The sequence below is a fragment of the Aulonocara stuartgranti genome (assembly GCF_965226115.1).
Source record: "Aulonocara stuartgranti genome assembly, chromosome: 4".
Lineage (NCBI taxonomy): Eukaryota > Metazoa > Chordata > Actinopteri > Cichliformes > Cichlidae > Aulonocara > Aulonocara stuartgranti.
The window spans coordinates 37,820,188-37,845,848 of NC_138942.1; the positions used below are offsets into that span (position 1 = coordinate 37,820,188).

The window sequence follows — 25,661 nt, forward strand, 5'->3', positions numbered from 1 at the left end:
GTAATTTTTTCTCTAATGATAAAAATGTTATTTGTGAAGAAGTTCATGAAGTCATTACTAGTTAACGTTAAAGGGATGGTTGGCTCAACAGAGCTCTGACTGTTTGTCAGCCTGGCTACAGAGCTGAAGAGAAACCTGGGGTTGTTCTTATTTTCTTCAATCAGTGATGAATAGTAAGATGTTCTGGCTTTGCGGAGGGCTTTCTTATAAAGCAGCAAACTATTTCTCCAGGCTAAATGATGATCCTCTAAATTTGTGACACGCCATTTCCTCTCCAGATTACGAGTCATCTGCTTTAGGCTACGTGTTTGAGAATTATACCACGGAGTCAGGTACTTCTGATTAGAGACCTTAGTTTTCACAGGAGCTACAGTATCCAGAGTCGTACGTAGTGAGGAGGTGAAATTATTAACAAGATAATCAACCTCTGTTGGGGTAGCATTCAGATAGCTGCTTTGCTCTGTGTTGGTACAGGGCATTGAAGATGATAACAGTGGGTGGATTATATTCTTAAACTTAGTTACAGCGCTTTCAGAAAGACATCTACTGTGATAAAGTCTACTCTCCACTGCTGTGTAATCAATTATTGTAAAAGTAAATGTTATCAGGAAATGATCAGACAGGAGAGGGTTTTCAGGAAACACTGTTAAATGTTCAGTTTCTATGCCATATGTTAAAACAAGATCTAGAGTGTGATTAAAGTGGTGGGTGGGTTCTTTTACATTTTGAGAGAAACCAATTGAGTCTAATAACTGTCGTGGTTCTGGGCCATTTGACCCAGCTTTTGAGTTTATGGTGTTTTTTTCTGTGTTATAATGTTTTAGTTTTCTATTAGTTAGTATTGAGTTAAACTTGGTTATGGCTGCTATGTTTAGTTATATTTCTGTCTCCGTGTTGTCTCGTCTCACCTTCCTGTTTACATGTTTTTCTCCCAGTGTTTTGTTCCATGAGCAATAAATCAGATAAGAAGTTTGAGAAATCAGACAAAAACTCAGAGTAAGGATTAGGCTTAGAGATGATAACAAATAAAACTGTTTTTTCAGTTTTCCAGCTTGGCTGGACAAGACTAAGCATCAGGCTTTCAAATGAACTAAAACTCAATCTGGGTGTTTGGGTGATCAATAAGTGGAAGTAGATAATATAGAGGATCGCTGCCCCACCCCACCAACCCCCCGAGCTGTACTTCGAGGATTGTGATAGTTAAAAGCCTGGTCCTACCTCGTTCTTCTTGTGTTGCATTTGATTTGGTTGCATTGGTGTCAGCACAGCTTCTCATGTGCACCAACTGTGAAGAGAAAGATGGACACAATAGCCAACTCTGAACTCATCTGCAGTTTAAAGAATATGTCACAGTTTGAGGAAAGTCTGCCTTCAGTGCTCAGATCATCAGAACAATGTGTTACAGGGAGGGTAATGGATGAGCCAGAGAGTTGGAGAAATGATTTGAAGTTCTCTAACTTCCAACTAAAAGTGTGACAGCTCCTGACTTGAAGCCTTGACAAACTTGGATTGGCATGGATCAGTCAGCAGGACAAAGTATTACGAGCACTGAAACTTAATGAAAGACCTGTATGGTGAAAGACATGCAGTTAGTGGGTTTAGGTCCATTGGTGATTGTAAATTGTGGGTGTGAATGGTCGTCTGTGCCTCTCGCTCTGTGGTAGCTGGGAAAGGCTGCAGCCCTCCTGTGACCCTGATGATAAGTGGAAGAGGATGGATGGTTTGTGATAGGATCTAATTAGTTTCCCGAGTATATACAATCTGGAGATGTTGCCAACGTAATGAAAAATGTTCAGATTCTGGTTACACTTGATGTCATTTCATATTTAAAAACACTGAAAGTTTCATAAGTGAACATTTATGTCTGGTTCCTTATTAGAAAGCAGATAGCTGCTTGCTCACCGGCTGCTTGTCTCGGGCCATCCTGCGGTCCAGAGCAGTCTGCCGTCGCCTGGCCTCCCAGTGCATAGCTGACATCTTGAGTGAGTCTGGGCTACGGAGACGTAGACACTGTAAACCTCTGTGGTGTGCCTGCACCGAAGGTCACTTTGGGAAGTACATAAAAAGAGAACTGGGGTAAATGTAGAGATGAAGGTGTGAAGTTTGGAGGACATGGGAAGTTCAGTTGCCATGGAAACCCGTTCCCTTATCATCTTCATTTATGCATGATGTTACATGACATCAAAGCCAGGATGCAGATTGCTTTGGAAATAGAGAGATGGTCAGTGTCAGGAGCAGAACATCTGAAGCCTCTACACCTCATGGATGGAGAGAGGAAGAAGACCTGACCAATGTATGCTGCTCATCTGAACCCATCTGTCCACTCACACCTCACCACCCTCTCATGACTTCCTCATGCAGCACCACAGTTCCTCTCTTGGCAGCATCTCATCTGCTTCCTCTGATCCACAAAGACACAGTGAAGCTCCATCTGTCCTCCTCCATCAGCACAATCCAGCATCGTCACGTCTGCAGTGCTTTTCTTCAACAACTCTCTCTGGTACTTTCATGGTGTCTCTTCAGCTTCAGCCCTTAGTTACTACAGCTCTCACCTTTGTTACGGATAACGAGCATCAGTACACTTTTCCACTCCTCAGACATCCTGTCACACACCAAGCACAGGAGTCCACTTCTTGACACCTCCTCTCTTTATCATCCTCACATTCTCTCATTTTCACGATTCAAACTGACTCGAGCAGCATGTGCTGGTGCTGGGGAGGATTGGATTACAAACACTGTGCTTTATCTCACAGCAGCTACATGATACAGCACCCAACCACTGCCACCAGCTACTCTGATTACTGTGCTGGGTCCTGTCTCACCTGCTCTCAGTGTGAGCCCTGTACGCTTAAAATGAACACAACATTTAAATGATACCACACATCTCGAATACTGATTCACACTGTCAGAGTTTGAAGCTATGGAAAATATCATGTTACACACATATGATATAGAGATTCAGACTTTGTGTAATGACAAAGGAACACCCAGATTTTGGATCATGTTTCCACACTCTTAATGAATGAAGACATGATTAATTTGAACTCTTTTCTTCTGGATTCCTGGACTTTTAGCTGTTAAAGATTACGTGTGTGAATGAATATCAGCGCAGACAGTCGCAGTGGTCTTAATGAGCAAATGAGAGTTTTACTCACCTGACTTGTACTCAGGAGACAAAGCAGCTGTACAGGCTGGGCTGAGCACTGCTGAAGTGTCAGTGTCACTCTGACCTCGATAAGGAGAGCCTCCAGGCAACATAACGCTGGGCTGCTTTGTTACAGAGGAACAGATTGGCGGGGGATTGTGGGTAAATCTGCTGCCTCCACCCTCCATGGTTCACTAACAATGGTCCCACCCTGACATGGCTGTGTGCTGTTAAGCTTCTGTGTTCATTTTAAATACACCAACTTTCACTGAAGGTCTTAAAAGATGCTAGTTAGGAGACCTGGATAAGAAGAAGTCCTTGTTAGGTGAGGCTGGGGGTCACAGACCTTTGAACTCTGCTGCATATGTCACAAAACATTAAATGGAGCAGACAGGAAGTGAAGAAAGTCAGTCAGGAGGTTTGTTACAGAAGAGTTTGCCATTAAAGGTAAATGTGGACAGGCTCAGGTGTTGTTTAGGGGAAAACATTTCATTCATGTATTCTCTCAATCTAAGACCGAATGCTTGCAGAGATCTCGCCGTTTGAAATACAGACAACATGTAAAAAATAAACTGCAAGCTGAACTCTGATTCTGCTGTGACCATGGATGTGAGCCACATGAAGTGATCTGAATGCATCGAAAAGTGCTGATGATTAAAATGTGGCATTAAAAGAAAAGAGGAGTGAGTGCTTAAACTAACAAGCATGCTTTGAGGACACTGAAGCACCGGCAGGAAACACTGAGGCACAGAAAGGACCGGTCTGAGCACATCACCACCACGCTTGTGTGGGAACACTGAGTGTGTGATTGGAAACGAACATTGGACGAGCATTTCCAATCAGAGAGAGCGCCAGCGGACAGCGTGGTGGCATGGATCCAGAATGAACTCTGAAAGAGGTTTCTGCACCAATTCTTCATATTTTTACTTTCACGTGTTAATCCAGCCATCACACCAGAGAAAGTGAGCTTTCTTTTCCAGTTCTTTCTATACAAGTTGGATGTTTTATATTAAACGGTTAGCTAAAAAAAGAGAGAGAAAAGTAACATCTGGTGATGCTGAACTGGCCACAGAGACCATGGCTAAGCAAATGAACTCAAGGCTGTCAGATCAGGTTTTGCAGTGCTAAGATGTTATTGTGGTGGAAATACCATAATAAGTAACTAAACATGAAAGTGGAACTTGGCAACCAACAGAACCCTACCCCTGGTTATTTTATACCCTGAAAACAAGTGGATTTCCATTGTTAGAAGACCAGCTGAGTCATGTGGTTGGCAGGAAGCTCTCCTGGCAGTAGTGAACAGAAACGTCGTCTCCCAGCTGCTCTGAAGGACAGAATCAGAGGAGAGTGATCAACATCAAAGCCTGTGAGCAAAGCAAACTGAGCTTTTGGAGACATTTACAGAGAATACAGCCTGGAGAGGAGGGAGTCTAAGACCCTGCAGTGACCTGAGCCCGACCCTGAGATAAACATTTTTTTATTGCTGTTTCTTAAAGTATTATCTGTTCATTAAAGTCTATAAAAGCTTTCAGAGCAGTTTTAGTTTGCTGTTGTTGGCTCTTGGTTGATGCAAAGTGACCAAACACAGGTCAACTCATCCACCTTAATTTAAACAGAGGCTGTTGAGGAATAAACATATATTCTTAGTGCTTATTTTCTGATTATATTGTTTTATGTATTTTAGTAATAAAGGCTTGTAAAGCAAGGCCACTTTTGACTCATAAACTAAGTGCTCAGCCAGACTGAAAAACAGGAAGTCAGTGTAGAGCTGTACAAGCATATAAATAAAAACAGGAAACCAGACAAAAAGAGGAACTAGTAACATATAAGGAGTGTTTGTATCCAAACTATGTCTGACGTGTAAAGGACCAATAACACCGATATGAGACACATGTTTAGCTTCTAATGTCAGAGATTCTACAACTGGCTTTGGGCTGTGCAGGGCTCTCTCTCTCTTCCAGAAGATGATTGAATAAAGAATTATAAATGTTTTGACCGCTCTGAGTCGGGTTTTCTCTGTTCTATCATGGGGATCAAAGAATCGGGTTTAATAAGACCAACACGGATTCTGCACAAAGACGTAAACACAAAGCGCGGACCCGCCGACGGATCAGAACCAGTGAGATGTCGCCTTTCTCACCCGGCGGCACGGAACGGTTGTTCACGCCCTTTTTGCGCTGATTCTGAAGCTGCAGGTTTGATCTCTCTCCAAACAACATTGACCGAACCAGCAGCAAAAGAAGATCCAAATTACGCTTCACATAAACATCGTCATGAATTCCCTTTGACCTTTGCTGTTTTGCTTCCACCACGATCCCAGCCAACATGTATATATGGGCCCCACCTGGTTTTTGCTTGGGCTGGATGGGTACCATGTGGGCATGGGCTCAAACTGGGCTTTTTGTATGGGGCCTACTTGCGTTCTTCACATTAAACCCATATGGGCAATCCCAAGTGGGCACTTTTAGTAGGTCCTAGCTGGGTCAAACATGGGAAACACTTAACTTGGTCCAAAATGGGAAACACATGTAGGACCCACTTGGGTTTTCCACCTGGGATAGACATGGGCAAACACAGTCATTTAAGGATAGGCTGTTGCTGTGTGCCCCAGGTGGGGCAAAGTGAGGTAATCAATGTATTTTTTTTTAGCACTGATGACATAGGTGGGGCCCACCTGGTCAAACTATATGTGTCACACGTGGGAAAATGCAAGTCAGACCCTGAAAACATGTCTATGTGGGCCCCATATGGGTTATGTTAAGTTAATATGGGCATATATTTTACATGGGCTCAAGATTGTTTAGTATATATGGGACCCACTTGGGTTTCTCACATTAAATCCATATGGGTGGGCATCCAATGTAGGTCCTAGTTGGGTCAGTGATGGTAAATGTGTACATTGGTTCAAAATGGTAGCACATGCTTATGTGAGGATTCTTCTTCTGTGAAGAGCCTGAGAAAGTGTTATTTGAATAAAGGAGGATTTATTCCAAACAAGCCCATCACAGATTGCACACAACCCAGGGAGTTCTGAAAGTCAAATTGTAAAAAGAAACTCAAAAGAAAGTATGAACATAACTCTCTTTTATAACCTGCAGACGGCACCCATGGGGTACCATTCTCTAAGAAATCACCCTAACTTTAACATATTTGGCACAACCTCAGTCTATCACTTTTGCTATCCTTACGTACAGTCAGATGTTCTTTACCCTTCATTTTTGACCCTCTCAGTATTTAGCCTTGGCTAGCAAATGTGCTCAAAGTCCACATTGAGACCTGAAGATGTTATGTGTTATCAGACACTACAACCCAGCTGTCAAGTGAGACTATAGGAACTTTGGTGTTTTTGAACATTCAATGTTACTCAAAACACTCTGCACACTATTCCAAATAACTGGTTTGAAACTGGTTACTTTTTAATTTTAGATTTCATTTAAAGTACTTAATTTAAACTTTCAGCGCTCTGCATGGTAGGCTGCATGGTGAGGCTCAGATAAGATAAAATAAGGACTTCATGATTCTTCTTAGGTAAATTCACTTGTCACAGCGGCAATAATAAGTGATTAAAACGGACACAAGAGTAGAAAAAAGAAAAGCAAAAAATACAAATAAAAAACCTAAGATAAAAGTGAATTACACAGACAAAATCCAGATTTGGCATTTGCAAATTAAGGATTACTGGTTGTTCAAACAATTAAGACTATTTACTTGAGCAAACATGCAGTTGAGGATTTTTAGTAGATCAGATACACTCTACTGTATTAGAGAAAAGACAGTTAGCTACATGGAAGATGGAAGTTTTGGTTAATCAGATCCAGTAAAGCTCCTGAAGTATATTACCGATCTGTTAAAATGTTACTCTTCAAACTTGTGCCCTCAAATTATATAACCAGAAATAATTTATATTATCTTTGAACTAGTGGAAAGGAGAGGGAATGGGGTCTTTCAAGCAGTCACACTTCAACTGTGTAACTCCCTTGTCCCTATGGTGTGTTGACACTATTGAAACTTTTCAAAAGCAGTCTAATGTTAGAAGAGCTTTTAGGTAAACTGTTTCTGTTGTTGTTATTCTTCTTATCATTATTATATGTTTTATTAATTATATTTTTATTATGATGTTGATTTGGGTGACAATTATTTGACAAATATTGTATATTCATATATATGCTTAAAAACTCTTTAAAATAATTTTTTTTCTTTTAAACTTGTGTATTGTTTGACTTTTAAAATGTTTGTATCAGGTGTAAAATGACTTTTTAAATAAAGTTGTTTTTAATGTGAGCAGCTCCTATTGGCTCGTTTAAAAAGAGGGAGGAGCAGATTGCACCGCCTTGCGTCTCCCCGGTGTTTGAGAACCTGGAGGACAAAAGGATACCAAAGAATCGAAATCTATGACAAAGGTAAATACTGAAAGTTTGATAAGTTTTCATCAATGAGTATTTTAGTAAATTTCTATAGTTGTCCTAAACGGTATAAAACAATCAATATGCAGGTGGATTCACAATTAACCTAGTTACGCAGCCGAGAGCGAGCGCAGGAGAGAGCACCGCGGTAAAGTGAGCCGTCATTTGTGAGCCGCGGTCAAGCCAGCCGCCTCCTATCCGCCGCATAAATTTCCTTGCGCTTTTACACCAGGCTTTACGGTAGCGCCTTTTCGCTTTATATCCTGATTGAAAGCCTAGACTCGCGCACACGTGCGCGCGCGCGCGAACAGTCACACGCGCGCACACACAAATTACAATGGAACAGCCCAATACAGCCATCGTGACAGTCTGGTTGCATATTCAAAAATTCATTAAAAATCATTCTTAAAAGTTGATGCCAAGCTTTCAACACAAGCCTCTTCTCGGACACCTACTTAAGATAAGATAAGATAAGATAAGATAGAACTTTATTAATCCCTCGGGTGGGTTCCTCTGGGAAATTCGATTTCCAAAAAAGCACAGCAACAACCGAAGTTACAGAGTTACAGAATATTATATAAAACAAATTTCCCACGTGTGGGACTAATAAAGGTTATCTTATCTTATCTTATCTTATATATATACACACACACACACACACACACACACACACACACATATATAATACAGAGACAATATAAATAAAATATACAAAGGGGATAAATAGAATAAATAGGAATAAAAATAAAAATACAAGTGAATTGCACATTTCAAGTATTGAGTCTATTGCACTGTTGACTATTTACAAAAAGTATTGCACAAGGTATTGTACAGTGAGGTGAAGAGGCACTACAGCTTAGTTGTTCCCCCCTCCTTTGTCCTCCTGTTTCCCCTCCCTCTCCCCTCCAGAGAGGAGTTAAACAGTCTGATGGCGTGTGGGACAAAGGAGTTTTTAAGTCTGTTAGTTCTTGTCTTTGGGAGAAGCAACCTGTCACTGAACAGACTCTTCTGGTTGTTAATGGCCGTGTGCAGAGGATGCCCAGCATTGTCCATAATGTCCATCAGTTTCTTTAATGTCCTTTTCTCTGCCACTGTCACCAGAGTGTCCAGCTTCATGCCGACCACAGAGCTAGCCCTCCTGATCAGTTTCTCCAGCCTGGATGAGTCCTACTTTACCTCTGGGCCAGGTTTTACCCAGATTTACTGTAATATTACTCAGAAATCACAGTAAACTCATATTCAGTGCAATACAGTCAATACACTACAATTATGTTTATTTCAAAAATTCATTAAAAGTCATCCTGAGTAGTTGATGTCCAACTTTCAACACATCCCTCCTCTGGGACACCTACTGTACCTGTGTGCCAAGTTTCAGCCAGATTCACTGTAAAATTACTCAGAAATTAAAGGACATTTATATGCAATTCAATACAGTCAATACACTACAATTATGGAAATTTCAGAAATTCATTAAAAATCATCCTGAGTAGTTGATGTCCAACTTTCAACACATCCCTCCTCCGGGAAACCTGCTGTACGTCTGGGCCAAGTTTCAGCCAGATTTACTGTAGAATTCCTCAGAAATTGCAGGGAACTTATGTTCAGTTCAAGAAAGGCTGAAAGACGACCACCACTGAACAAGACACACAAGCTGAAACGTCAAGACTGGGCCAAGAAATATCTCAGGACTGGTTTTTCTAAGGTTTTATGGACTGATGAATGAGAGTGAGTCTTGATGGGCCAGATGGATGGGCCCGTGGCTGGATTGGTAAAGGGCAGAGAGCTCCAGTCCCACTCAGACGCCAGCAAGGTGGAGGTGGAGTACTGGTTTGGGCTGGTATCATCAAAGATGAGCTTGTGGGGCCTTTTCGGGTTGAGGATGGAGTCAAGCTCAACTCCCAGTCCTACTGCCAGTTTCTGGAAGACACCTTCTTCAAGCAGTGGTACAGGAAGAAGTCTGCATCCTTCAAGAAAAACATGATTTTCATGCAGGACAATGCTCCATCACACGCGTCCAAGTACTCCACAGCGTGGCTGGCAAGAAAGGGTATAAAAGAAGAAAAACTAATGACATGGCCTCCTTGTTCACCTGATCTGAACCCCATTGAGAACCTGTGGTCCATCATCAAATGTGAGATTTACAAGGAGGGAAAACAGTACACCTCTCTGAACAGTGTCTGGGAGGCTGTGGTTGCTGCTGCACGCAATGTTGATGGTGAACAGATCAAAACACTGACAGAATCCATGGATGGCAGGCTTTTGAGTGTCCTTGCAAAGAAAGGTGGCTATATTGGTCGCTGATTTGTTTTTGTTTTGTTTTTGAATGTCAGAAATGTATATTTGTGAATGTGGAGATGTTATATTGGTGTCACTGGTAAAAATAAATAATTGAAATGGGTATATATTTGTTTTTTGTTAAGTTGCCTAATAATTATGCACAGTAATAGTCACCTGCACACACAGATATCCCCCTAAAATAGCTAAAACTAAAAACTACTTCCAAAAACATTCAGCTTTGATATTAATGAGTTCTTTGGGTTCATTGAGAACATGGTTGTTGTTCAATAATAAAATTATTCCTCAAAAATACAACTTGCCTAATAATTCTGCACTCCCTGTAGGTCTGTTGACAGAGCTCTGTACAGGTCTGCTCGAGCTGACTTGAAAAGGGGTCCCACCTGTCCAGCAACAACACATGGCATGGAATAATAGACATCATAAACCACAGAGGCAGAACTGTGAAAACAGAAAACCTGAGTGTGCAGCTAGCAGAGGACATAAACAGCTTCTTCGCCCGCTTTGAAACACCACAACAGCAGCATTCATCTGCCTCAGCCCTGCTCCCATCCTCATCCTCACCTGGTTCCTGCACTGCTCCATTCACTGTAACGGAGCACGATGTCAGATGTGTGTTCCTAGCAGTGAACCCCAGGAAGGCGTCCAGACGGAATACATGGTAAAGTGCTAAGAGCATGTGCCCACCAGCTCACCCTCATCTCCACCAGAAGCTTCAACCTCTCACTGGATGAAGCAGCCATCCCATCCTGTCTAAAATCAGCCACAATCATCCCAGTACCAAAGAAGTCTCCCATCACCAGCCTGAACTATTATTGCCCTGTGGCCCTCACACCGGTAATCATGAAATGCTTTGAGAGACTAGTCCTTCAGCACACCAAGGATTACCTCCCCCCAGAATTCGACCCCCACCAGTTTGCATACCGTGCAAACAGATTCACAGAAGATGCCATCACCCTCCACTCGGTGCTGAGTCACCTAGAACAGCGGCAGAGCTACGCCAGAATGCTCTTTGTGGACTACAGCTCACCCTTCCACCACTCGCCCATTGAGAGCCTACTAACTTACTGCATCACAGTATGGTACAGCAGCTGCACTAAGGCGGATAGAGCCACCCTCCCAGCATGTTTGCAATGAGTAGGAGATGCTCTGTATCTCACTGTACAACTGTATAGTGACAAAGGTATTGGGTTCTTTTCTAAAAATTGCTATAAACAGAGGAACCCAAACTGATGAAAAGTGGCGAATATTTTTTTTCAAATGACTATTTTTAGTGGATGTTTGATATAGAAGCAGAATGACAGAATGTTAAAAGAAGTTACTTTTAGTCATTCTGAGCTGGGCATTGCGTTCTCTGGCTGTTCAAAGCCATGGAACTTTAGACTTTCCAAGCAAATAATGATGGCCATACTGATGTTCTTTTCAGTACATTTTACTTTATGTTCATTTTCATTTTTATGATGTTTCTATTTTTACATAATTCCTCCCACATAGCAAAATTGGTATGGCCTGGATCTGTCCCACACAATGTGCTTACACATGGCCTGCGTACCGCAAAGAATGACGGCCCTATGGTGGCCCAGATCTGGTTTACCAGAGGTGGCCCACACATGAGCCAGCACAAGGCCAGTTGCAGACACACTGCTGGCCCTGTGCTGGCCCAGAACAGTTTCAGCTCTGGCCCCAGATGTCAGCCTAATGTGTACCTTAGCCATGTAAGCCATGTAATAACAACATGTGCTGGAACATAATAGTGCAAAAGTAACATGACGAAACTCTGTTCAGACAGTGAATGGACTGATTCTTATACAGCGCTTTTTTACTCACCCATATTACTCAAAGTGCTCTATACAACATGTCACATTCACCCAATCAGGCCAAATGTGGCATGCCATCACATAAACAGTGCCATCTTACCATGCCAGAAGTCAGCCAGCAGTGCCGGCTTGACACCAGATCCAGGCAAGACCCGTCTGCTATGTGGGATGACTTGTTCTTTTGGCGTTTTAGTTGTGGATTATGTTTGGACTGTGTCTCTTGCCCTTTCAGTATTGTTTCCTTGTGCTTCTAAGTGTCCCTTTGTTTCTTTTTAGGTTATGTAGTATGGGTTAGAGATATTTTGTATGTTGTTTTTGTTTAATAAATCCGCCTTTTGGATTATTCCCTGATGTGCCTGAGTTCTGTTATTTAGTGTCACTTTGAAAGGACACACATCCAGCATTGACATATAATTGTTCTTTCAATTTTTGATAAAGATTACAGTGAATTGAGATGTAACTTGGCCCAGAGGTACGGTAGGACGCCCAGAGTAAGAAAGTGTTGAAAGTTGGACCTCAACTACTCAGGATGATTTTTAATGAATTTTTGAAATTTCCATAATTGTAGTGTATTGACTGTATTGAATTGCATATAAATGTCCTTTAATTTCTGAGTAATTTTACAGTAAATCTGGCTGAAACTTGGCACACAGGTACAGTAGGTGTCCCAGAGGAGGAATGTGTTGAAAGTTGTACATCAACTACTCAGGATGATTTTTAATGAATTTTTGAAAATTGACATAATTCTATTGTATTGACTGTATTGAATTGCATATAAATGTCCTTTAATTTCTGAGTAATTTTACAGTAAATCTGGCTGAAACCTGGCACACAGGTACAGTAGGTGTCCCAGAGGAGGAATGTGTTGAAAGTTGTACCTCAACTACTCAGGATGACTTTTAATGAATTTCTGACATTTCCATAATTGTATTGACTGTATCGGGCTGTTTCATTGTAATTTGTGTGCACGCATGTGCGTGCGACTGTTCGCGCGCGCGCACGTGTGCGCGGGTATAGGCTTTCAATCGGCACATAAAGCGAAAAGGCGCTACCGTAAAGACTGGTGTAAAAGCGCAAGGAAATTTATGCGGCGGATAGGAGGCGGCTGGTTTGACCGCGGCTCACAAATGACGGCTCACTTTACCGCGGTGAGAGAGCGAGGCTACACTTAGATCAAGTGTAAAACAGCCGGTTTCAGTTTAAGCGTTGTTTTCGATAAATTTCTCAAAATATGTTTTGTCTCACTCCCATTTCTTCTTGTTGCATGTTGAAGCTCTACTTGGAACCTCGTTAAGATCCAACTATGCAAAACATGATTTATTTATTTATTTTACATTTTTCAAGTGGTCAAGTGGACTGTACTAGTGTTAAAAAACACACTCCAGTAAAAGCTAAAGCAGTGGTTCAACTTATTTACTCGAGTAAAAGTCAAAAAGCACAGGCTCTGAAATGTGCTCAAAGTAAGAAAGTCAAACCTAGCTCTTTGGAGGATGTTTCTGCCAGCTGCTTTTGTTCAAAGCTAGCTGAACCTTGTGCTATTTAATGTAATAATAAAATATTAGAAAATGGGAATACAAACTTTGGTCTAATGGATTTTCTTATGCCTGCATAGTTGGTATGAAGGTGGAATTCAGTCGATGAATCTCAGCATCATCAGGTAAATTTATATGAATGTCTGCTTCACTTGATATAATCAATCAAGATCAAGATCTGATGGCACCTGCAGTCATTCTGGTGTTGTGGGAAAAAAGTGGGGCCACTTTTATCCCTGACTATGGCACATGGTATCTCTCTTATGCCACATCTCCTGGTGATTATTACACAGACACGCCTCACTGCTTAGGCTCAAATCACATGTTTTTCTTGCACTTGTACATTGTTTTGCACTTTGCTGCTTCTCATCGTGGCCAGGACATCCGTGTAAAAGACGTTTTCTAATCTCAATGGAGATTTTGTTGCTGGTTAAATAAAGATTAATGAAAGAATGTTTGAAGGTTTGTGGTGACGTCAGATAATAAATCCCGACAAAGTGGTTAAAGCAGAAGTAACAAGCCCGTTTATTATTGTTAGGAGTGGAAAGTACAGGCAGTAGCGGTGTTTGATACGGCGACACGGGCGGCATCGTGGTGGGGGGGGCGGCATCACGGGCATCGGCAAAAAAAAAAACAAAACAAACAAAAATAATGCTCGTACTCATGCTGCCCCGACATCAGCCAGCGCGTATTGGGAATGGCACAGGCACCGATCGGTTTTTTATCGCCCCTTTGCTGGGAGTAAGGGCGCCCTCCGTTTGCGAGGTGCGCCTGCTGCTTGTGGCACAGGGAGGAGAGGGCGGGGCGGCGGGGCACCCTGGTGCCAGAGCCACCAGAGGTTTCCATCAGGCCTGAAAGGGATTAAAACCACACCCATACGCTAGAGATGCAACATGAGGAATGTGTGATCACGATAGGAGCTCATGCATGCATGAAACAAAACAAAGAACAATTAATAAGCCACGATTTCTTTAGAAGAGTGTTCAACAAAGACAGCCGAGCCCACAGGCACTACCTTTAATAAAGCAAGAATGCAGGAATGCATGACGCCTTCTCTTTCCCAGCTTTTTTTCTCCCCACATCAGATTCAAGCTCCAGCACGCACGTGCTACAAATAATCAGTTGGTGCCAGTGTCAACACCCCCTCACCCACCCCTCCTCTGGATGGGAGAAAAAAAAATCTATACGTAGATGATTTTCACAAGTTGTGAAAGCTGTACAACTTCCTTTTAAAACCCATTTCCTCGTTTGATCACGCCCCTTTTAACACCAACAACACACACACTGCTGTCCATCTCGCCCTTACATCAAGGACATTTTACTACAGTCAGTCAATTTTTCATCACAGCCAGCAATTCTTCAGTGTTCACTGACACCCGACTCACTCAGCTGGCAGAAGAAGCATTTTAGTTCTATCTGACAGAGGACACTGACGATGGAAGACAGGAAGACCCCACAGAGGACTCGTGGGTGCAGTGCAGGGGCTGGTGTGACAGAGGATGCTGTGGGCGGATGAGCCGCTGTAGCGACTCCTAAAGGAGCAGTAGCAACAGCCGAAGAGGGAGGGGGGAAAAGGAGGAGGCTCCTCCTCCCTCCGTTGATACGTCAGCAGCGGGATTGCGGGGTGTTTCCGGAGCTCCTCTCTCACGTTCACTCTTCTCCGGTTCAGGATCGAACCGGTCACGTCTTCGCGGAGCGCCTTTGAAACGAAGCTACGAGGATTCCCTGTGTGGTGGACTTGTCCCAGGATGACTGCGCTGACTGCGGGAACAGGCATGGAAAGACCGGCAGGTGAGACATGTTCATCTTTGTCCACCAGCAGAAGCGCGCTGGCTGACCCGAGAACTGCGCCGACAGCCGCCGTGTGTGCCGGGAGCGCACACGGCGGCTGTCGGCTTAGTCCTCCTCTGGGATTCCGGCTCCTCCTCGTTCTCTAGAGACAAAGGCTTGTGTGTGCGCGCGTGACTGTGACCTTTTTGTGTGGAATATGCGAGTCTTCAAAGTAAATAAGAGCTTTTATTGGGGAAGTCACAGTTGACACTAGTTTGTGCTTTGATATAAACATAGTTTGTTTGATTCTGTTGTCGTTACTTTGTCTGTAGTACTGCTTCAGAGGGCCAACTGTGAGACATGATACTATGTGCGCAGAAACCAGAACAGGTAGTGCAGGATTCCTCCGGTTTCCCTTCCCGAGCCTGGTTTTTCCAGCTCTGTTTTGGGCACAGCTGGAAAAGACTGGAAATAGAAACTCCACTGGTGTTGCTGAAGATGCTCACGGAGGCAGGGCCGTTTGTTAAACGCTGACTCGAGTTTTCATCTGTCTGTTCTTTTGTCTTCAGGTCCTCAGTGACTGCAGCCAGGCAGCCTGCCCTCCCCCGTAACCTTTGAAGTGAGGCCAGGGTGTGAAGTATTTTCCAACCAAGTAAACTCTTCAAACACCTTCAGAGCCCCCTGACACACACTCTCGCTGCCAAGGATGCAGAAAGCAAGCTGACCCTGGACACAAGTAAAAAGCAGAATAGTAACAAGCCAGAGGAGATAACCAGATCTGCTTTATTCATTAAGAGCGGCCACTCCATCACAGGGCACAAACATGGGGAACCAGCTAACAGGCACGGCCCCTAACAGCCCATTCCTCCCCAACTTTCAGTCACTGCATGTGGTGGTGATTGGTTTGGACTCTGCAGGGAAGACCTCCCTGCTCTACAGACTCAAGCTGAGGGAGTTTGTTGAGACCAGCCCCACCAAGGGATTCAACATGGAAAGGATTAAAGTGCAAATCGGACACTCCAAAGCCAACACCACAACTTTCCAAGTGTGGGACGTTGGTGGTCAGGAAAAGCTGAGGCCCCTCTGGAAGTCGTACACTCGGAGGATGGACGGGCTGGTGTTCGTGGTGGACGCAGCGGAGATGGAGCGCATGGAGGAGGCCAAGGTGGAGCTCCACCGGATCACCCGGTCAGCTGAAAACCAGGGGATTCCTGTGCTGGTTCTGGCAAACAAACAAGACCTGGATGGAGCGCTGTCATCTACAGAGGTAATTATCAAATATGAATGGCCGGCATTATTGCTCTGGGCACAGCATCTACTTCTTATTGTTCTTTTTTAGCTCTGTGGCTGTGGTTGGAGGTATAGTCACTCTACACTTGCAGTACACTTCCACCCATCAGTTTGCGTGGGGACTTCCTTCGTAGCATGTTAGGTAGGTTGGTGATTTTAGGCTGGCTTTGGATGTGAGGTCAGTAAAATCCTTTAAAGTGCATAGAGTAATGCTCTGTGTGAAAGGCTGGTTAGATGTGTCGCTGTCCTCGGCTGTGCTCACAGAGGTGGCAGAGTAGAGCAGGGACCGTAGGCAGTGTCGGGCCAAGGCAGAAGTCACCGGGTGGGCGAGTACTTCTCAGTGCTGGAGCAGCAGCTGATTATGTATTTGTATTGTTCTGGCCCAGCCTACAGAGCGCAACACGAGAAAGATAGGAACGTCCAACGCTGCCAACAACTGAATATTATATTTATGGTTAGAGAAAGGAAATGTCGGGGTGGGAGTGATAAAGCCTCCGACCTGTCTCTAACCTAAACACCCTACAGCTGCCAGGTCAGTCAACAAAGGTCTATAAAGTATATACAAAAACAACCAGTCTAGCTCATCTAGCCACAGGAACCTCACCACACACAGTACACAACTTAATACAAAGTACAGGGTTAAACGTATTTGGAAGCAGGAAGTAGGCAGGGCCATGCCAGTCTTGATGTGTCCCAGTTTATAGCCAGCCCCATTCAGTCTTGCAGCCGTCAGCCTCCACCTGGAACTTGCATTAGCAAAAACAGGAGAGAAAAAGAACACCACCACTCTCAGGCTGGAGGAGCAAAAACAGCTCACAAAATGATGACATGGGTCATAACAGTTTGTGTTTCAGCCTCGCTGAGCCCTCAGAGGGCAGACGCACATACATTGTGATGTTTGTTATTAAAAGAATACATGGATGTGCACATTTGAGGCTACCCTGCCAGCACAAACACAGTGTAGCTGTGGGAGGCACTGAGTGGGCTGGAGCAACAGGTTTGCATGTAGCAGGAGTTCAGCATGATGTGGGTGCATCATGTGCATGAAGTTCCAGTTTTGTGGATGAACACATTATTTTCTTCGCCCTACACCTGAGCCAGCAGAGATGGCAACAGCACAGAGTCACACATGAAGCGACAGATGTGCCGTCGCTGCAGGGTGACCTCCGTAAACTGCAGCATCAGCACAACTGTAAAGTGAAAAAATGTTGTTTTTGTTGGTCTGTCCTTTTGTTTAGAGGATAGTGCGGTTAATGGTGTGTGCTTTGTTTAGCCTCATCACTCCTGCAGAAACATGCGTACGTCATCCTTTAGGACCTGCTTCTGAAAGCGACTTTCACACTCAGAGTTCGTAGCTTATTGCTTCCTATGACGCGGTTGGGACTAACCTCACTTTTCTCGTTTAAGGTGGAAAAGGTGCTGGGCCTCCACGAGCTGAGCTCCTCCACCCTGCACCACACGGAGGGCTGCTCAGCACTGAATGGTCAGGGTCTGCAGCCCGGCCTGGAGAAACTCTATGAGATGATTGTGAAGAGGAAGAGGATGCTCCGACAAAGCAAGAAGAAAAGCTGATGGAAATAAAGGGGTGCAGGCCAATTTGTGAGCACTTGTGTCTGTGACACTCGGGGAACTTGGTGAATGTGGGAAACCAGAAAGAAGCTGGTCAGTCCTGTGGATCAGGTGCAGTGTTTCCAACCAAGTGTAGACTCTGTTCCTGGAGACATTTGGACCTTTGAAACTGCTTCTCATTGTCTTTAACTCTCAGAGGACCACAGAGCTCTGCGGAGGGAGTGACCGCGCTGCTGGCAAACACTCACTGAAGCACGCACTAACGTCGAAGGATGTTCGGTTACTGGTGCAGACGGCCCGTGTTACACCCGATCACCTAAATCTTCACCCTGCCTCAGACTGAGCAACACTTCTGTGCACCCACAGGAACTTCCTGTGTTTGAATCTGCCCGAGCATATCGCTGTCACTCTCACCGGGCTTTGCTCCTCACAGCTGGATGTTTCTGGATTGTTAAGTTCAGACAAGTTTTTACAATGGCTTCATACTGTTTTGTAAAATATGAATAAATTGAGCAACGTTAGCATTGTTTCCCTGAGAACATTGTTTTATTCATCGTGCCCTGGGAGCCTGTCCCAGCTGCCACAGAAGCGGGGTACACCTGGACGGGTCACCAGTTCACCCAGCCCCACTAACCTCAGTAGTATCCATGCAGACGCGGGAGTCTGCTGATGTTGTTAGCCTAACCCTAACACATGTCTGCATCTCCTCAGTGAATATTAAGATGTTTATTTAATGCCATATTAATTTAATGATGTTCTGTTTTTTGTCTTGTAATTATTTAAATCAGGCTCATGGTTTGCTGAAGTCTTTCTCGGCTGTCACACCCTGTACAGCTCGATATGTATAAACTTAATTCTCCTGAAGTTGTGTAAAATGAGTTGCATGAAAACACCAATGCAATGTGCACACAGCGGAGGTGTGGTGCCATCTTTGAGCTTTACAGTACTACAGATTGAACACACACGTGTGATTTGGTACTCTATAAATAAAGCTGAGTTGAACTGAATCCTAATAAAACTTGTGCTTTTTGCTGTGATGGATGGACTCGGTGTTTTACGATTCTGTTGGCAGCCTCTGAAATTCACGCAGCGAAGCTTCACACAGGAATGTGAAACACACCCACATAGCTGTCTAAATACCAAACACTCATTCCTGTTTAACACCATTATTCTGGCTCTGATTTCAAGACCAGTGAATACATACGAGCACGTCTGAATGGAAGCCAGGGACTCACCATATATACTGTGCATGTCTTTGGACTGTGGGAAGGAACCCATGCAGACTCCACCCAGGAAGGCCCCAGCTAGGGATGGTTGGCAGCAGATCCTCTGGGTGTGAATGACCATGAGTTATTATCATCACTGATGAATTACTAACAATAGTCCATACAGATATTCCAAAGTGGAAAGGCATTCTTCAGCCATCCCACGAGGAGTTTAGACAAAGCTTAACCCCCCTGGTATTAAAAGCCTGCTGTGCCCACTCAGTCAGCTCCTCAGTCAATGCAATTATCCTGATTGGAGGCTCCCCCCTGCTGCACCTCAGCTGTCGGAGCAAAAAGTAAATAGCATGATTCCCTGTGCACACGCATACATGAAGTATGCGTGTGCACAGGGCGTGTGTGACTTCAGGTGTGACTTGCAATGTTAATCCACAGGTTGAAAAAAGAAATGCTATTCAAAGAAATCACCTCAGTGTTACAAGCTCTTCTTGAATGTGAAACATGAGGAGGATGTGCATACTTCAGGCTACTGATCGAACTGCATGCCCATGGGGAGTCAGCTTATCCTACAAGGCTGCTCACACCTTCTTTGGCATCTTTATTGAACAAATAAAGTGAGCTGCTGCTTGGGTATCAAATAATGGATTTGGTTTGTAGCTGGCACAGGGACCCGGTCGTTTCCTGGTTCAAACCTTGTTATCTGCTGTGTGCAGTTTGCATGTCCTCCTTTGCCTGCGTGGGTTTCCTCCATGCGCTCCAACTTCCCAAAGTGAACGTGAATTTCAAATGAAATTCAAACCCCCAGCCCCTGGCATTTAAATCCCTGATCAAACCTGCTGTGCCCACTCAATCAGAATTTCAAATGAAATTCACGTTGGCTTATCTGGAGGTTTTGTTAGCTGAACACAAGCACACAAGATGACTTCTTGTGTACATATGACAGAAACTGGTACACCAGCACTCCCATTCTATGGTTTGTATTCCCTGCTGCCAGCTGTCTGTGTACACAGTCATAGCAGGAAGAGCAGCTGCACTGACGTAAACGTGCTGGTCCACACCCAGCCATCAGGTGTCACAAACAGGCTGGTCTAGATACCTGGCACATTCCCTGCAGGCAATGCAACCATGACAAACACTGCAGCTGCACTAGTGTTGCTACTGTTTCACGGGCAGGGAGACAAGTCAACACTTAGATGAAGAATTGGATACATTAAAGCCCGAGGATCACAGCATCGGGTTTCTTCACAGACAGACAATAACAAACAAACACACACAAAAATGCTGCCATGACCCACCTCAGCTGTCCATCTGCATCTAAAGGTCAAAGGTCACTCTTTGAGGATGCCAGCATTCACATTTTGGACAGAGAAGACAGATGGTTTCAAAGAGCATCAGTGCCTGTATCCCAATTCAGGGTCTGCAGCCTTACCGGTCCTCAAGGGCCGCACTCAAAGAGGCTGGAAGTGCGAGGCTTGTAGGCTCGTGAAATGTGACGGTCTGGCCTCCGTCGTGCCGCCCAGGTTGCCTAGCAACCATGATACTAACAGCTGGAAACGTTTCATACAGCTTTGTTTGACAGAAATGAAGGAGAACATATTTTGTTCATTTGTTTGTTTGTTTCTACAAGAGCTTTGTGTGATGTGATGAGTATCTGAGGCTGAGACCACAGGACTGTGAAACATGATTGTTGGGCTTCATTTCTGTACTGAACAGTCGTTTTAAGATTAGCTGTAAATAACAATTAGCTGATGTTGTTCATGAGACTAAAGTCATCTCACTGTGGTGATGTAAATATAATATGGCCAATATTATAGTTATTATATTAATCATTATTAGTTATTACAGCAGTGAACATGAACTCTGTGTCAAATACTGAGCCTCAGTAAAGATTCAAGTTGCATTTATTTATATTTCCTATCACCTTAAATCTTCACTCAAACACAAGTATCTGTGACAGTGTGTATACAGATGTATCATATATAAGAGACAAATATTGTTCGTTTAATTTGTTGGCATTACTAAATGTGGCTCAGTGCTTACATACATGTGTAAAAAGCAAATGTAGGAGCTGTGATAACTGTGTCTGATAGAATGAAGAGCAGACTGATATATGAAATATTCCTTTATTGGGTGAGAAAATCAGACCATGTCATAACTGCTGTAAGTCACACAGAATAGATATCAGAGCCTTAAACAGGCTGACGTCTGCTAAATGGGTCAAACTGGGCAGAAAGTCTACAAACACATAACATCCTTATAGAATATGATGTAACATATATGTCACACAGTGGAAATTTGTATTTATCTTGTATATTGTTTTTATTCTGATTTTTAGTGTTTATTTATGAGTGTCGTTTTATTTGCATGGTTTTATTCTGTTTCTATTGCATGGTTTTTAGTGTTTTATGTAACATGGTTTTTATCCACTGTGGACTGGCTGCACATGGGACAAATTAGCTGATAGGGACCACCTGCTGAGGCAGGGGTGTGTCCAGAGGTGGCCTATCAGCTGTGTAAAGACCTTTTAAAAACAGGCTAGCTGAGCACTGAAGGAGGGAGGCCCCAGACTGGAAGGTTAATGCGAGATGGCCAGCGTGACGCGGCGACCCAGTCCTGACCTCATGGAACGGCAACAGTAAGAGACGACGCTGTGATTGGCAGCAGGGCAGAGGTTTACCTCTGCCTGCATTTGTGAGCAGGGCCTCTACTGTTGTCTACTGTTGTTTAGTGAATGTAGAAAATGGTAGTTTTACGGGTTTTAGAATTGTTTTAGTAGATTGACAACATTTTATTACGTACATTTTAAGGGTGTTTTTATTTGTGCTCCCTGGCCCAGTAATAAACTGTTTCTGATCCGACCTGCTTCCTCTCTGTGCCCGTGGTATCTGACTCGCTTGTTCCCCCTTGTATTTTAAAGAATCTTTCTTTTTAGCGTGACATTCTGGCGCGACCGCTTTAGTGTCCACCGCGCGTTACATATAGATCATATATAAACAGTTACAGCAATATGATGCAACAAACACAGCAGCTACTGATCCAAAATACTCAAAGCTTCATAGAACTGAAACCAACATTTATTTTAGCTCCATTCTGCTGCTGATACAGACTTTAGGTTTCTGAACATTAAACTTGTTGCTGCCTTTCATAGTGTGTAGCTTGAAGGCCCTGAGTACTCTGAGTACTTTCTCCCACACTGGAAACACTGGGATGATCACATTATTTGAACATTACCTAATAAGACTGATTCAGCACAGACAGTTATGTTAAACTTTCCTAGCAGTCCTTCACAAACAGGGAACAGTCTGTCTATTCTCTCCATCTGTCAGCTGCTGCTGGCTCTTCCTCCTCCTCTTCCTCACATACTGCTGAGTTTGTCCTGGTGGATCATCAGGGGTGCAAAGCCTCACAGATGATGTGCAGCAGTGGCTCCCTCAGTCTGTCCTCACTCTGGACACTTGCAGTCGTCACACATGGAAATCAAATGTGTGATAAGCTGCAGGATTCAAACACAAGTGTAACTTATAAACACATGTTCATACTTTTATTCCACAATCAGAGAGAAAGAAACAGAGAGAGAGTGCAGGACAGACAGACAGGTGACAGTCTCAGGTGTACACACTGCTACACAACAGCACCAGAGAAGCAGGATTTAGTGTTTGTGTTATTACGAGTGTAAACAAGAAGAGTCCCAGATGGTGCAGTGGACACATGTGTGACTGCTGTGATTAAAGCATCTTTCTTTCAGCTTAACGAGTGAACCGTCAGCTCGTTCAAACACACGTTAAAGTCCGTTTGGCTCGACACCACCGAGCAGAGGCAGCAATATAACATAGCTAACATTAACAGTGCAGTGAATCCTGCTTGTGCCGTGATGTTCAGGACTGCAAACCGAGCAGCATCACTGACTTTCAGCTTGTTGTGTTTGTGGATATATGACTGACTTTAATTATCCACAAAATCATCACATTCTCTGTCAGATTAAGGTCGACTATATATATATATTTTAAAGTAAAGGCTTTAAAACTAAGTTAGTTGTACACATCACTAATGTCACATAACTTTGCCGACATGTGGCCAACATTAATGTTTTAATGTTCTTCGTTATTAAACATTCGCACATAAATAACTGACATCATATTCAGTACTTACTGTTAAAAGTTTACTATGCATTCTGGGATATGTTGGGCCATGAAGTCTACACTGCCACATCCTTAAAATTCAGGGAAATGAAGGACGCATTTCGAGCAGCCTTTGTATTGGGACAGCCTTCGTCGCGTCGCTGTGACGTAGTCGGCCTTAAAATGCAGCCTTTAAGGCTGCAGACCCTGAATCGGGATGCAGCCTATGTCCACTGTGAACAACCATCCTTGAACAGAGGGCGGAGCTTTAACGCCCACTCACATCCTGGGCCACCTCAGGCAATCACGTGATAGGGTGGGGCTAGGTTTAATTATGGGTTCACACGAAACCTTGGCTGATTGTGACCTACACCCATTTTCACACCTTGGCTCGTGTGATTAGGTAATAAATTAGGCTCGTGTGAGGATCAACAGGGGGTCCATGACCCCCTTGGGGGACACTCCTATAAGGGTTAAAAAAAATCTGGGACTCTCCTCCATTTGACCTTAGAAATGAAGAAGCTTCTTGGATGAAACGTTTTCAAGAAACTTAAAGAAGTCCTGATGCTTTTCTTTCAAAGCTCCTCAGACTACGATGAGCTGGATCACTGAGAACCTTCACATATCTACATGATGACACTTGCAACTCAAGTAACTTATTCTACTGCATGTGAGCCTGGATCATTGTTGTTTTAAGGATCAGAAAACAGATGCCTAAAAATGTGGTTTGAAACAGGACATGTGGTTCAGGTGGTACCACAGGAGGGGGGCTGCTTACTAATATGACTATATATATATGTAAAAGCACTGTGTGTGTGTGAGAGAGAGGTTATTGAGACTTGTAGTCAAGTCGATGCTTCAAGTGCTCAAATCGAGGAGAGAGACAGCGCTTTGAGCACTCCGGGAGAGTAGTGCTATATAAGTACCAGTCCATTTAAGCATTTAAAACCACTGCTCATCCCCTGCACACTGAGTGGAAGAGTCTGCAGAGCAGTTCTGTGAGAGCTGACTCTCTGCTCACCAGCTGTCCAGAAAAAGATGGTCGGGATTATTCTCAGTCAATATTTCCCATGTGGGAACCAGCTGTTCAGGACTCTGGGTGATGATGTAATGACAAAAACAGTAGACGTGAATTGGATCTTCATATGTATATGTGTGTGTGAGCAACAGATGGCCCAGTGAGTTCAGTCAGTTTATTCAGAAGCCTGTAATGTTATGAGAGGAAACATGCCGAACAAGTCAAAGGATAAACAGCAAGAGTTTGTTCACGAAGCGGCTTAAACAAATCTAAACTATGAATCTACACATTCCTGTTGTGAGAAAATAAATCGGTAACAAAGTAAATCACGATTCATATTTTAAATTTAGCAGCCTGTGTTTACCTTGATGCACAGTGTTGGTAGTAAGTGAACCACATTCCTGCGACGTCAGCCTTGTTAAACAATGGAGTTTTGACTGACTTTAAAAAGTATCAAAAGATTAGTTTTTCAGGAGAACAATGCTCCAAAATATGCCACAAAGTTCTCTTTGACTATAAGCTGTGTTACATGATCTTACACCCACTAACCCCCAACTAAACCCAGCTGTACAGTAAGCATGTTTGCTGTGGGCTGTGGTTCACACTCTCAAACATGTGCACATTTTATCCAGGAAACAGGAAGTGCTGTTACCATGTTGATGTTAGACACCGCAGGTAGCTTCTCTGTCTGGAGTTTGTATGTTCTTCCTCCGCCTGCATGGGTTTTCTCTGCTCCGGCTCCTTACACAGTCCAAAGATAAGCATTAGTGATTAACCTAGACTGGCCATGTGTGTAAGTAAGATAAAGTGCTGAATGGAATAAAGCCCCATATGGGTAAGTGTGGCTTAAAGTCTAAAGTGCTTTCAGTGGCCAGTTGGACTAGAAATGTGCTCTATAAATACCAGTACATATGTTAAGCCACACAACGTCCTTTTCCAAACCTATGAAACCCATAGTACAGCACTGGTACGCTGGAAATACTTATTTACCCGAGCCATATCTTCTACCACTGACACACTCATTAGTTTTAATAGAGTAAAAAGCAGCTGTCTGTTCATTTTGGTTCGAGGGCTTCAGGCTGCAGCATTTTATTCTGAGAGGGTGAGTTGCACACCATCTTTGCATGAAGGCCCAGAATCTGGATATTTATAATGAAATGGTGGCTTCATATATCAAATATGTTTCATAACACATATATATATTCTTTAAAAAAGTTTTGGGGTAACATGTGTGATATTTGCACAATAAGGTTTTTGTAATTTGATGTTTTTTTTTAATGTGTGCTCAAATATGGGACTTTGCAGGAGTGCTGGATTATTTTGATACTCAGCCATCTTCTTACTGGCTAAAGAAGCTGACTGCACTCCACGAGCGTCTGGCAGCACAAATGAACCAGCTGCTAGTTAACGAGAGACACCCGGAATGGCTAACCGAAGGTCGGACGGTCCTGATCCCCAAGGACCCCAAGAAGGGACCGGTC

The 25,661-nt window shown here is 43.6% G+C and overlaps 1 protein-coding gene and 1 long non-coding RNA gene across 2 annotated transcripts in view; one reads left to right on the plus strand and one right to left on the minus strand.

Moving 5' to 3' along the window:
* The window catches only part of LOC309705063, a 270,569-nt gene extending 245,649 nt beyond the window's left edge, over positions 1-24,920 (minus strand). The window contains exons 1-2 of the long non-coding RNA XR_014276472.1: positions 24,833-24,920; positions 22,404-22,537 (exon numbers count right to left, since the gene is read on the minus strand). This is a non-coding gene — a long non-coding RNA (uncharacterized lncRNA). The remainder of the gene's footprint in view (positions 1-22,403; positions 22,538-24,832) is intronic.
* LOC309705560 (ADP-ribosylation factor-like protein 4D) lies at positions 14,733-18,828 on the plus strand. Its single transcript, XM_082531484.1, has 3 exons — positions 14,733-14,983; positions 15,532-16,229; positions 17,660-18,828. Exons 2-3 carry the CDS (start codon positions 15,786-15,788, stop codon positions 17,822-17,824), a joined length of 609 nt encoding a protein of 202 aa, XP_082387610.1. The 5' UTR covers positions 14,733-14,983; positions 15,532-15,785; the 3' UTR covers positions 17,825-18,828.
* Positions 24,921-25,661: the final 741 nt, after the last annotated feature.